At 41.4% G+C, this 14,148-nt stretch overlaps 1 protein-coding gene across 1 annotated transcript in view; it reads left to right on the top strand.

The window, feature by feature from the left end:
* Positions 1–14,148, top strand: part of LOC124039626 (piezo-type mechanosensitive ion channel component 2-like) — a 167,699-nt gene that overhangs the window by 15,687 nt on the left and 137,864 nt on the right. The window contains exon 2 of the mRNA XM_046355800.1: positions 10,615–10,710. Within this exon, the coding sequence (XP_046211756.1) occupies positions 10,615–10,710 (96 nt within the window). The remainder of the gene's footprint in view (positions 1–10,614; positions 10,711–14,148) is intronic.

Genomic DNA, 14,148 nt, shown 5'->3' with positions numbered 1-14,148 from the left:
GTTGGCAAACAATGGTTTTCCTTTTACATAAAAAAAAGAATGAAAAATAAATACCAACGTGTTATCTAAACTGACTATCATAATGTACAATAGTAGTACCATCTGATTACCAGTTTTAATTACTTAATAATTCATAAATAAAATTGATATACGTGAAATCACTATAATTTATTGGTAGGTCTACCATTACTTGTTACTTGTGTGAACTTTCATTATCCTCCCTCCTCATGAGGTAGAGAAGGGCATATTTATTAAACTTGTAGAAGGTAAATCACTTCCACAAAACTAAATATAAGTGTTGATATTAGTTGGCAGGGGTCTTTACATCAACATGATTGTGTTTTGATGTATTTCTGATACCTTTTAAGACTTTTTCTGGAAGATGTTTCCTAAGACCCCTTTTCCATCTGTTCATCCAGAAATCAGCCTAATTTGTAAGATGTTAAATGGTTGAAAAATATACTGTATAAATGCCTTCATTTCTCAAAAATATATACTCTTAGCTTAATTTGGTGTTGAGCCAGTAACCGAAAGGTTACTGGATCGAGTCCCCGAGCTGACAAGGTTAACATCGGCCATTCTGCCCCTGAACAAGGCAGTTAACCCACTGTTCCCCAGTAGGCCGTCATTGTAAATAAGAATTTGTTCTTAACTGACTTGACTAGTTAAATCAAGTTTAAATAAAATACAATTTGACATCCAATTTGATATGCTCGTTTGAACTTCACATGTTGGTGCTCATGGGTCCTTTTAGATGGAAATGCCCTTGTTTAAATAGGACAAATGATCATTTGAATTTGTGCACAATCCCCCTCAATTCTAGTGACTCATCGGGCAAAGAGTAGGGAAGTTCCAGTGGCTCTATTCTCCAGTGTGCGAGTACGTGCCAAACTGACATTCACAAACAGAAACAACAACAACAAAAACGCCCACTACACAGCACATTCTCTAAGATGGTCAACATACAGTCTCCACATTCTGTCAAATAAGTCTGGTTAATGTCTGATTTATAATATATAGAGTCTAATGGGATGTAGCTAGATAGCTCAGTTCTCCAGGTTGCTATTGTGGGTGGATATGAGGCTTTCCAATTGATGGCTATATATTTGTTTGCAGCCGTAAGACCTATATTACAAAAACATTCTCTGATATTGATCACCAATATTTACATTTCCCAGAAGACATAATCGTGGAAACACAATGAAATGACAGTGCATACATTATCCCAAAATGGTGTCAGTTTATCACAGGACCACGGCATATGTAATAGGGTTCCTTTGTGCTTTTTGCATCTTCAGCATAACATGCATACTGGCAGGAGTGTAGTAAGCCCTTCAATTATCTTAAATTGCAGTAGTTTATGTCTTCGGTTGTAGGAGTCGGTATGAACATTTTCACTTATCTGTGACCAATGGTTCTCCTCAGTTTCTTCCTTTAGATCGGTTTGTCATTTGTTCCTTTTAGGTTCTGAGCCATCAGGTAGAGTTTCAATCAACCCTTAATATCAACTTGTTTGGCGTAGCAGCTTCTTTCAGTATTTTTTCCATGCTAGATGCCTTGGGTTCATCCAGATTCGGTTGCAGCGACTGAGTAAGATTGAGAAAGAACTTAAAGAAATCGGCCTTGGATAATTCAAATCTCTCTTGTAATTGATTGAATGACAGGAGAGACCTATCGCATGTTTTTTAATCTTCCTTTGAGCATAAATATGTTTCCAGGGTTCAAGGTCATACCAAATGAAAGGTGTGACAGTAAAGTCTTACAATAATGTGATTGAGAGAGACTTATCTGTCAGTAACATACACTATATATACAAAACATGTGGAAAACCACTTCAAATTAGTGGATTTAACTATTTCAGCGACACCCGTTGCTGACAGGTGTATAAAATTGAGCACACAGCCATGCAATCTCCATAGACAAAAATTGGCGGTAGGATGGCAATTTTCCAACAAGTCAGTTCGTCAAATTTCTGCCCTGCTAGAGCTACCCCGGTTAACTGTAAATGCTGTTATTGTGAAGTGGAAATGTCTAGGAGCAACAATGTCTCAGCAGTGAAGTGGTAGGCCACACAAGCTCACAGAACGAGACCGCGGAGTGGTGAAGCGCGTCTGTCCTCAGTTGCAACACTTAGTACCGAGTTACAAATGGCCTCTGGAAGCAATGTCAGCACAATAACTGTTTGTCAGGAGCTTCGTGAAATGGGTTTCCATGGTCGAGCAGCCGCACACAAGCCTAAGATCACCATGCACAATACCAAGCATCGGCTAGAGTGGTGTAAAGCTCCCCACATTGAACTCTGTCGCAGTGGAAATGCGTTCTCTTTAGTGAAGAATCACGCGTCACCATCTGGCAGTCCAACGGATCGGGGTTAACCCACACTGTTGTCTCTCTCATTCAACTTTATTATTGTCGACGCCATGCTTTTTTTACAATGGTGAAATGCAGAATTTGCAGCTCTTTACTGTCTCTGTCCTTTTGCTTTCTTGTTAAGGGCTAAATGCTACCTGCCCCAATGCATAGTTCCAACTGTAAAGTTTGGTGGAGGAGGAATACTGGTCTAGGGCTGTTTTTCATGGTTTGGTCTAGGCCCCTCAGTTCCAATGAAGGGAAATCTTAATGCAACAGCATACAATGACATTCTGGAGGATTCTGTGCTTCTGGCCCTTTCCTGTTTCAGCATGACATTGCCTCTGTGCACAAAGCAAGGTACATACAGAAATGTGGAAGAACTTGACTGGCCTGCACAAAGCCCTGACCTCAACCCATCAAACACCTATGGGATGAATTGGAATGCTGACTGCGAGCCAGGCCTAATCGCCCAACATCAGTGCCCGACCTCACTAATGCTCTTGTGGCTGAATGGAAGCAAGTCTCAACAGCAATGTTCCAACATCTACTGGAAAGCCTTCACAGAAGAGTGGAGGCTGTTCTAGCAGCAAAGGGGGACCAACTCCATATCAATGCCCATGATTTTGGAATGAGATGTTCAAACGAACAGGTGTCCACATACTTTTGGTCATGTCGTGTATGTACAGTATTTATATGTATGATGACCACTAGATGTGTGATTGGTCGATACACATATTTTCTGCCAGAGGTGAAATTAATGGGAGTGAATGGAGGTTGGATGGGGGATTATGCCCCTTGCTATTTGCTTTGCTCACAGGTGTTACAGTGAGTGTTACAGGATCACATACAGAAGACACGCTTTGTCTGTGGGATAATACGATGACCACACCGACTTCATAGTCCTATAGGATGCTATACCTCATCATTTATTGGCCGTCTTGTGTGATTTCAAAGTAAATGATCCTTCATGATTTGCAAACTTTAAGATTTGCAGAAGATTCTGTAAATAGATATCGTTTAAAAAAAACCTAACACAGATGTTGGAACAAGAATTGAATTACAAAAAAAATCTAAACTGCTAGTATGTTTGGTGCATAATTCTGGCAACACTAGTCGTTTAGTTGGCCAGAAGTGGGAAGGTTGGGATAGGGAAGGGTGAAAATATTTATTGTTTGCAAATTCTTTGTGGTGCAGTAATGGATCTTTTGATGTGCTTTTGCCGGAAATATGAACTAGAATTATGGGTTGCATTATTAAACTGTCTTAATTAGCATGTTATGTTTGCTAAAATTCAATATCTGTGTCCTGTGGTTGCTACTTCTGTTAACCCACACTGCTGTCTCTCTCATTCAACTTCATTATTGTCGACGACACCGTGTTTTTTTACGATGCTGAAATGTAGAATTTGCAGCTCTTTACTGTCTCTGTACTTTTGCTTTCGTGTTAAGGGCTAAACGCTCGAGGAAGATCCCCACACTGAATCTGGTATTCTATAACAGAGGATAGAATTATTGTAACATAGCAGAGTCAAACTCCTTCTCCATGTCTGTCAGTTAAGTCCTTTCATTACTTGAAAATAATGTGTTCTCAACAGCCAACGGCTTGTGATAAATAAGCACACATAGAGTCTGATTGACATGTTTGGTCACAATAAGGCATGCCTGTAGTCACATTCCACCACATGCTATTTACTTTGGACCGATTAGGTCTCTGGAACGATATTCAAGCGGGCATCCAACATTCTCTCACTGCCAAATAGAGATGTTTTGATTTGACCAAAGAAGGGCGGAAGGTAGCCTAGTGGTTAAGAGCTTTAGTCAATAACTGAAAGGTCGCTCATTCAAATCCCTGACCTAACTAGGTGAAAAATCTGTCGACATGCCCTTGAGCAAGGCACTTAACCCTAATTGCAAGTTGTTCTACTAAAATGAAAACGAAGCTTAGCCCCAAAGAACATTCTGTGCTGTTCATTTCTTTATAGTTTATACGGCGTGATATAACTCAATCCCGGTCTTGTCTATAAATCCCCAAGGGGATGAAACTATTAAACCTGGTCTAAATTTCTGATCCTAAAAGCCATCAGCTTGGTGGAGCGATCTTAGCGTAATAATGAATGGGGTGTGTACAGCATAGGTGATGAAGTGCAAACTCTACATGACATGGAGCTTGACGAGGAAGCAATGGGGCATGGAAGTGTGCTGCTCTGCATCCGCAAAGACAGACATAGCCTCCCTCTCGCTCTCCCGAGTCCTGATGTTTTCATCATTACGGTCACTTAAACCCACAGCAGATATTCTGAGGGTAATCATTTGCAGTGTTTGGAAGACCGTGTTTGCAGCTCAGTAAGGAAAATAAATGGGTGCGGACATTTTGGGGTAGCGTGGGTTTTTGTGTGTTTGCAGTGGCTCCAGTCCCGTCTCCTACTCCAAACAGTCAGGCTGGTCGTGAAGACCCAGCTGTTTGAAGCTGCTGCCCCAGTCAAGCCGTGTGCTGGCTGCCAAGAGGAGGTCACCCGCTGGGGGGAAGTGTTAATGGACGCCTAATCCCAATAACACTGCCAGATACTAGGCTCACCACCCACATAGATCAGGAACCAAAACACACACACACACGCACACACACGCACACGTACACATTATATACTACCAAACTGCCCTAATAACAATACATGAATCTACCAGAGTAACGAGAACCATCAGTATCCTGTACATAAAGCATCCAGTGGTAAATCACTGTTGAAAACTCACTTCGAGATGTTCTGCTCTGTGCAAACACACAACCTTGCATCAATTGATATTAACGAATGAACTTTGTTATTGTAATTGCTTTATACAAGTGCGCCTGCAGCCCACGCACAGGGCCAACCCTTTAAGTGGTGGTCATGGTTTTGTAATCAATTGGGGATCCAAACAGACAAGCACGTATGCCTGCATTGCATGCACACACACACACACACACACACACACACACACACACACACACACACACACACACACACACACACACACACACACACACACACACACACACACACACACACACACACACACACACACACACACACACACACACACACACACACACACACACACACCCCTCTCAAAGCAGGCTGGAACCTCAGGAGTGGGTGTCTTCTGACACCGAGGATCTACAGTAAAGGGTTTTATGTGGTCGGTGGTGCAGGTCACAGAAGGACAGGTGGGTGAGGTGCCCGTTTCAATTTAGTGTTTCATTTCCAAACCCTTGGAAAAGCCAGGATGTGGCCGAGAACGAGACCGAACCGATAGATACTAAACCTCCACACTTCCATTGGCCAATTAGCTATGCCCAATTTGTCTCAGGAAACACGGGAATGTATTTCAAGGGGATATCAATGACATGACACCACCACACACAAAAATACAACCGGCTCCGTGGACAGCTTCTATCTCCAAGCAATAAGACTGTTGAACAGCTAATGCAGAGCTGACTACCCACACATCCATTTCCACTGACTATCTGCACTGACTATATACACATTCACAGACTACCCACACATCCATTTCCACTGACTATCTGCACTGACTATATACACATTCACAGACAACCCACACATCCATTTCCACTGACTATCTGCACTGACTATATACACATTCACAGACAACCCACACATCCATTTCCACTGACTATCTGCACTGACTATATACACATTCACAGACAACCCACACATCCATTTCCACTGACTATCTGTACTTACTTTATACACATTCACAGACAACCCACACATCCATTTCCACTGACTATCTGCACTGACTATATACACATTCACAGACTACCCACACATCCATTTCCACTGACTATCTGCACTGACTATATACACATTCACAGACAACCCACACATCCATTTCCACTGACTATCTGCACTGACTATATACACATTCACAGACTACCCACACATCCATCTCCACTGACTATCTGTACTTACTTTATACACATTCACAGACTACCCACACATCCATTTCCACTGACTATCTGTACTTACTTTATACACATTCACAGACTCCACTCACACATCTATCTCCACTGAATATATACACATTCACAGACTCCACTCACACATCTATCTCCACTGAATATATACACATTCACAGACTCCACTCACACATCCATCCACTGATACTCCCGCACCCTCCCACATACACTCACTCACACACACACACACACAGACTACATACACAAACACACACACATACACAACCCCAAATGCACACACACAATCACCATATTTTCTGCTGCTACTTTATTATATTTATATTGCTGCTCAGTAACCCTGATTACACAACTGCCACGAGTATCCCTTCCATTGATTGGTACTGATTCTGGCCGTGTTTGTTTTGCATGACTTAGAACTATTCTTTAGTAAGGGTTGGCAAAAGCTCGGGAAACGAATGGGGCCAGTCCTGACAGTATTCCTGCCAATACCCCAGTGGCCGGGGAAACAGGAAGCATTGACCGTGGGTCAGACGGCCCATGAATGGTCCCTATTGACACGGATCAAACAGATAAGCCCCATTTTGTGTAATTTGGTGTTTTTATTTTACGGCTGACTTGTACTTGGCTGTCTCACGTCAGAAATAGACGTTCATCTATGTTTCTCAAAAATCAAATTTCAAAGTTGTTCACTTTGAACTTCACATTTTTAAAAGTGTTTAAGTTTAAGTTCAGGCAATAACTCCAAATTGTTATGGTTAGAGTTAAGTTTAGGCATTAACTCAGATTGGTTGAGGTAAGGTCTAAGGTTTGGGATAGGCTTGAAACATAAAATCAAAAACAACTTTCTATTGCTGGATTCAAATCCGCCATCCCCGTCCACAACGCCCTAGCAAAACCGAAACCTACGTTACCTTAAGGTAACAGCGCTCACTGTTGCCCCCTGTGGCCGGGTTCTATGTCATCTCCCGAGGTCTGCTGACATGTATAGACGTCAAAATACAGACCTGTATCACGGGTGACTGGTCTGTGCCTTACAGTTCATTCGGAGGGAGGGAGGGAGGGAGGGAGAGAGAGAGAGAGAGAGAGAGAGAGAGAGAGAGAGAGAGAGAGAGAGAGAGAGAGAGAGAGAGAGAGAGAGAGAGAGAGAGAGAGAGAGAGAGAGAGAGAGAGAGAGAGAGAGAGAGAGAGAGAGAGAGAGAGAGAGAGAGAGAGAGAGAGAGAGAGAGAGAGAGAGAGAGAGAGAGAGAGAGAGAGAGAGAGAGAGAGAGAGAGAGAGAGAGAGAGAGAGACACAGCTGTGGATTAGGGCCATTGTTTGGATTTGACAGGAGGGATCATCTTCTCCGTTCCGATGAAAACAGTCCCCCACCTACTTTCCCTCCATTTCCATTTCCTATTCTTTTGAACAATTAATGCGGACGTTTTCAGTCACATGTCTTCTGCCGATGAGGATCATGTCCCACTCGGCACACACTGGTCAAATCAACATTGTTTCCACGTCATTTCAATGAAAACGCGTTGAAGCAACGTGGAATAGACATCTGTGCCCAGTGGGTTTTGATGGAAGTGTCATAACACTTTTGATTGTCCCCATGTTACATGGGAAAAGGATGCAGATGTGGTACATGTTTCCTGTATTTAGTGTACCATTATAAATGTACACTGAGTGTATAAAACGTTAAGGACAACCTGCTCTTTCCATGACATAGACTGACAAGGTGAATCCAGGTGAAAACTATGATCCTTTATTGATGCCACTTATTAAATCCATTTCAATCAGTGTAGATGAAGGGGAGGAGACAGGTTAAAGAAGGATGTTTAAGCCTTGACACAATTGAGACATGGAGAGATTTTATATGTTTGCCAATCAGAGGGTGAATCATCAAGACTAAAGATTTAAATGCCTTTGAATGGGGTATGGTAGTAGGTGCCAGGCACACCGGTTTGTGTCAAGACATGCGAAGCTGCTGGGTTTTTCATGCTTAACAGTTTCCCATGTGTGTCAAGAATGGTCCACCACCCAAAGGACATCCAGCCAACTGTGGGAAGCATTGGAGTCAACATGGGCCAGCATCCCTGTGGAACGCTTTCAACACCTTGTAGAGTCCATGCCCCGACAAATTGAGGTTGTTCTGAGGGCAAAAAAAAGGAGGGGGGTACAACTCAATATTAGGAAGGTGTTTTTAACACTCAGTGTATCGTATGTGTAGTTACTATATGTTACAGTATGATATTTAATCCATGACTCACTTCGGAATGCCACGTAGTATAAACTGGAATATCCCTCTACTCTCACTGAATTTCCCTCCACATATACTGTAATGTGTATTTACCTCCATTGATTCTGTAATATGTATTTCCCTCTATATATCTTGCAATCAGTATATACAGTATTTGTGTCACACTTTATTTGTATAGTTCCATATAAATGATTGACAGATGGCCATACTATCTGTTGATAAGCAGCTGTTTGCTAAGATTACTGTTAAGGTTAGGTTTAGAATAAGGGTTTGGGTAAGGGTTAAGGGTTAGGGTTAGGGTAAGGGTTAAGGGTTAGGGTTAGGGTAAGGGTTAAGGGTTAGGGTAAGGGTTAAGGGTTAGGGCTAGGGTTATGGTAAGGGTTGAATTGCTGTGTAGAACTCAAAAACAATCTTTGATATAGTCCCAAAATGTTGTGCATGTCAGCAGTGAAGTGTATAGGATTAGGTATTTTCAAAAAGCAAAGTGTCACTTGCCACATCATCAGTTGGTGTGGAGCAGCAGCAGTTCAGAGGTCAGAGGTTCAGGTGAAAAAATGTGTGGAATGTAGGCCTATTTACGCTGAAAAAATGTGTGGAATGTAGGCCTATTTAAGCGTAGCCTAGTGGTTAGAGCGTTGGACTAGTAACCGGAAGGTTGCGAGTTCAAACCCCTGAGCTGACAAGGTACAAATCTGTCGTTCTGCCCCTGAACAGGCAGTTAACCCACTGTTCCCAGGCCGTCATTGAAAATAAGAATTTGTTCTTAACTGACTTGCCTGGTTAAATAAAGGTAAAATAAAAATAAAAATTAACAGAGATGGATGGTACAATGATTCTCTACACTACTTGTTTGTTTTGTCACAAACTGAAATTTGACAAACTATTACCATTTTGGCAACCAGGAAATGGTGGTACAAATAAAAAACTTTTTTTTTAGCCCTTTTTGTTATATCCAATTGGTAGTTACAGTCTTGTCCCATCACTGCAACTCCACTACAGGTTAAGAAAGACACATTCTTTGTTAATGACGAGAACAAGATGAAGCAGAACAGAGATGTGTGGAAATGAATATCATACTTTAGAACAGACAAATCTGACCACTTAAAAAAAGGGAAAAAACTGCACTGAGTGTGTCTATTGTTGTGTGCATAGACATAGAATTTACATTTTAAATCTATGGTTAACTTCTGGGTTGGTGAGTGAGCGATGGGGTCTTTATTTTACCTTTAAGCAGGCCAGGCCACCAACCTCTGTTGCATGCAATAATTCAACATCAAATCAAATCAAATCAAATTGTATTTGTCACATGCGCCGAAACAACAGGTGTAGTAGACCTTACAGTGAAATGCTTACTTACAATTCATAGAACTCCTTAGACAACGACTGATTGTTCATGGGAGTGGACCACTTTGTTTGAAAGCCTGAAGAAATGTTCTGCCAACGTATTTCATTTCGGCTGAATAATACCATGTGAGTGCGCTGACTCACAGGCCTGTTGAGCACAAGTACCATAAGTGACATTTTTCATAAACATTGCGCCGGCTGCAGATTGAGCTTCATGTATGTTTTCCTAGGTAATGGATGGACTGGTACTCAGGCTGACATGCTGGATGCTTGACTGAAATGGCATCAGCCACGGTTTATCTTAATGCAATCTGGATGTTTTTGGCCTGGGCAGCGGTAGTAATGTCGTTCGGGCTCCAATTCGGCACTCCGACAGAGATCTGCCATGTTTGCTTCAGGGCAAAACGCCTGTTGTCAAACACTGTTGGAATTTCGAGTGCAGCGCGGTCGTCTATCCATAAAGCGTTGAGGTTTATAGAGCTATCCCTTCCCTCTCATCCATTCCCATTGACATCGTTCACACCACTCTGCATCATAACTGTTAGTGAGCCACAGAACTTCTTCGCCCTTTCATTTTAAACGTCAGTGCTGCTACTCTGTTTTATTTTGGTTCCTTCTAATTAAGGGTGCTAACTTCTTAAGGGGGATTTATCCATGGTGTTATGTCATAGATGGTTTGTGATCTGACTTGCCTTATTGTGTTGCAGCGTGTCTGTTCCGGTACAATGCCCTGTCCTTCATCTACCTCATCTACCTCCTACTCATCCCATTGTTCCCAGAACCCACCAAAACAACAATGCGAGGTAAGAAATTTACTAAATGACTAATAAACTGTTCCAATAGGCCATTTGACTGCAGGAAAGGGCTACCTGGTCATTCATAAAGCAACCAAGCCACTTTAAAGAGTGGATGGTTAAATGCTTAAATGATCAGGGTTTATGGACGGCCTCGGCCTACACCTAGGATTTACAGCACTCGGTGACAGAATGATCTCCGACTGTTTGACCGTCTTTGTGTCAGAGGAGGAGACGGGGATGGGAAATGATAGGGCAGTGGGTCGTCATTGTAACACGGGGCTATGACACACACACACACACACACACACACACACACACACACACACACACACACACACACACACACACACACACACACACACACACACACACACACACACACACACACACACACACACACACACACACACACACACACACACACACACACACACACACACACACACTGTTAGTCTTTCAAACACTGTCATTGGACATTGAAGCAAAAACACATATGTCCTTAAAATACAGCACACATTTTTGGGGGGTGAACCCGCAGTGCCGTTGTCCTTTATGGACTCTTCCATCTTTAACGTCTCAGTTTGAACATGGAATTTTATTGTACACTGTAAGCCTGCAGTGCAATATAAGACAGCTCTTATCCATCGACCCCCAAAACTGTTAGGAAAAAAACAAGAAAGAAAGAAAAAAATGAACTGTTGTAGGAACAATGGCATATTTAGTGAACATGTGATAGGCGGTGATAGAACCACTCAGGAGAAGAGAGGGAGGAGGAAGGGAAGGAAGACAAGAAAAATAGAGTGAGATGAAAGAATGCAGCCTCTGCCTGTCTGCTCAGACACTCTCCCCCTTGAGTGTCAGCAGGCCACAAGTTCAACACTGACCACGTTTACATGCACACCAATATCCCGTTGTTATTCGGAATACTCAAGTATTCTGTTTTAGAGTTGACGCATATAAACATCATATCCTGTTTACAATAACCCGAAAAAGCTTGTATCCCGGTTATGATAAACCCGGTTAAGATGCCTGGGATATGCTGATCTTAGACGGGATACTGTGGCATGTAAACATCCCGTTTAACGTTGTTTTTGGCGGTCTGCGCAGACTCAGTTTCGCATATCATGGGTGTTGTGTGATGTTTTCATCTGATTGTCAACTAAATGACTTCAAGAAGTAGGCTAACTGCGCAGGTTGATCCACTGTAATAATTCAATAATGATTTATTTTACTGTTACTCCACACTGGGCTGTATAGCCTACTGGCTACTTTCACCCCTAATTTAGACAGATTTCTGCTTATAAGTTCCAACATTTTGTAGACCATTTGTTTGTCAACTATAGTTAGATATGTGCAGCTACTCTTCTGTCATCACTTGTTGCCCCAGAAGACTAAATAAAGTAGTGCTCACCAGAATAATGTCTTACATTAATAGAATGAATGCATTAGTAATAGTTAACACTGGTAAAGTTGTCTGTTTCGTTTAGGGACTTGGGAGAAAACGCAATGCATTAGTAATAGTTAACACTGGTAAAGTTGTCTGTTTCGTTTAGTGACCGGGGAGAAAACGCAATGCATTAGTAATAGTTAACACTGGTAAAGTTGTCTGTTTCGTTTAGTGACCGGGGAGAAAACGCAATAACTCCAAAATGTGGAAGGCAGTGGAAACATGTCTGTGCAGAATGTCCAAATGTCATCAGTTTGACCAGTTTTAAGGAAATGAAAAGCTGAGAAAAATGATGAAACAGGTTTCTGATAAGACTTAAGTTTGTCTTTGGTGCATATTTTAGGTGGTTGAAATACTGTCTGCTTGCATGACAGTGTCAAAGATAACACATTACACACACATTCACATTTTCTCAAGAGATGCTGAAAGAAAGAAATCATATTTCCACTCCTGTTCCTGAGACAATTAACATTTGTTGTATCATTTTACTGCATGAAATGCATAATTCTGCAGGAGTTGACATTATTTTAGCTTATATGAGAGATTGTAGGCCTACAGTCAGTGTCCAGATTTCAGTTACTATTCCATTTAACCAATGTGAACTTAAATGAGGAATATTCTGTTTATTCATGGATACAGTGATCCTCGTCGTGAGCGGGATATTAAAGGTGCATGTAAACAGCTTGTCCCGAATAAGACCTTAAACTGGATATAAGCTATTATCCAGAATACTGTGGGCATGTAAACTTATCCAGAATAAGACCTTAAGCGGGATTTAAACTATTATCCAGAATACTGTGGGCATGTAAACTTATCCAGAATAAGACCTTAAGCGGGATTTAAGCTATTATCCAGAATACTGTGGGCATGTAAACTTATCCAGAATAAGACCTTAAGTGGGATTTAAGCTATTATCCAGAATACTGTGGGCATGTAAACTTATCCAGAATAAGACCTTAAGCGGGATTTAAACTATTATCCAGAATACTGTGGGCATGTAAACTTATCCAGAATAAGACCTTAAGCGGGATTTAAGCTATTATCCAGAATACTGTGCACATGTAAACTTATCCAGAATAAGACCTTAAGCGGGATTTAAGCTATTATCCAGAATACTGTGGGCATGAAAACTTATCCAGAATAAGACCTTAAGTGGGATTTAAGCTATTATCCAGAATACTGTGGGCATGTAAACTTATCCAGAATAAGACCTTAAGCGGGATTTAAACTATTATCCAGAATACTGTGGGCATGTAAACTTATCCAGAATAAGACCTTAAGCGGGATTTAAGCTATTATCCAGAATACTGTGGGCATGTAAACTTATCCAGAATAAGACCTTAAGCGGGATTTAAGCTATTATCCAGAATACTGTGCACATGTAAACTTATCCAGAATAAGACCTTAAGCGGGATTTAAGCTATTATCCAGAATACTGTGGGCATGTAAACTTATCCAGAATAAGACCTTAAGCGGGATTTAAGCTATTATCCAGAATACTGTGGGCATGTAAACTTATCCAGAATAAGACCTTAAGCGGGATTTAAGCTATTATCCAGAATACTGTGGGCATGTAAACTTATCCAGAATAAGACCTTAAGCGGGATTTAAGCTATTATCCAGAATACTGTGCCCATGTAAATTTATCCAGAATAAGACTTTAAGCGGGATTTAAGCTATTATCCAGAATAATGTGCACATGTAAACTTATCCAGAATAAGACCTTAAGCGGGATTTAAGCTATTATCCAGAATAAGACCTTAAGCGGGATTTAAGCTATTATCCAGAATACTGTGGGCATGTAAACTTATCCAGAATAAGACCTTAAGCGGGATTTAAGCTATTATCCAGAATACTGTGCACATGTAACCTTGGTCACTCACTCTCACTCACTCATTAGCCTGCGAAAGCTCATCCTAAAATCCCATACACACGCCCAATCCTCTGTCTACTATCAGTGCCTCTACTCGCTATCAGTGCTGAAGAAGGCATTGCAA

This window comes from Oncorhynchus gorbuscha, linkage group LG07 (assembly GCF_021184085.1).
Source record: "Oncorhynchus gorbuscha isolate QuinsamMale2020 ecotype Even-year linkage group LG07, OgorEven_v1.0, whole genome shotgun sequence".
Classification (NCBI taxonomy): Eukaryota; Metazoa; Chordata; class Actinopteri; order Salmoniformes; family Salmonidae; genus Oncorhynchus; species Oncorhynchus gorbuscha.
This window is presented reverse-complemented; position numbering and strand designations above follow the sequence as displayed.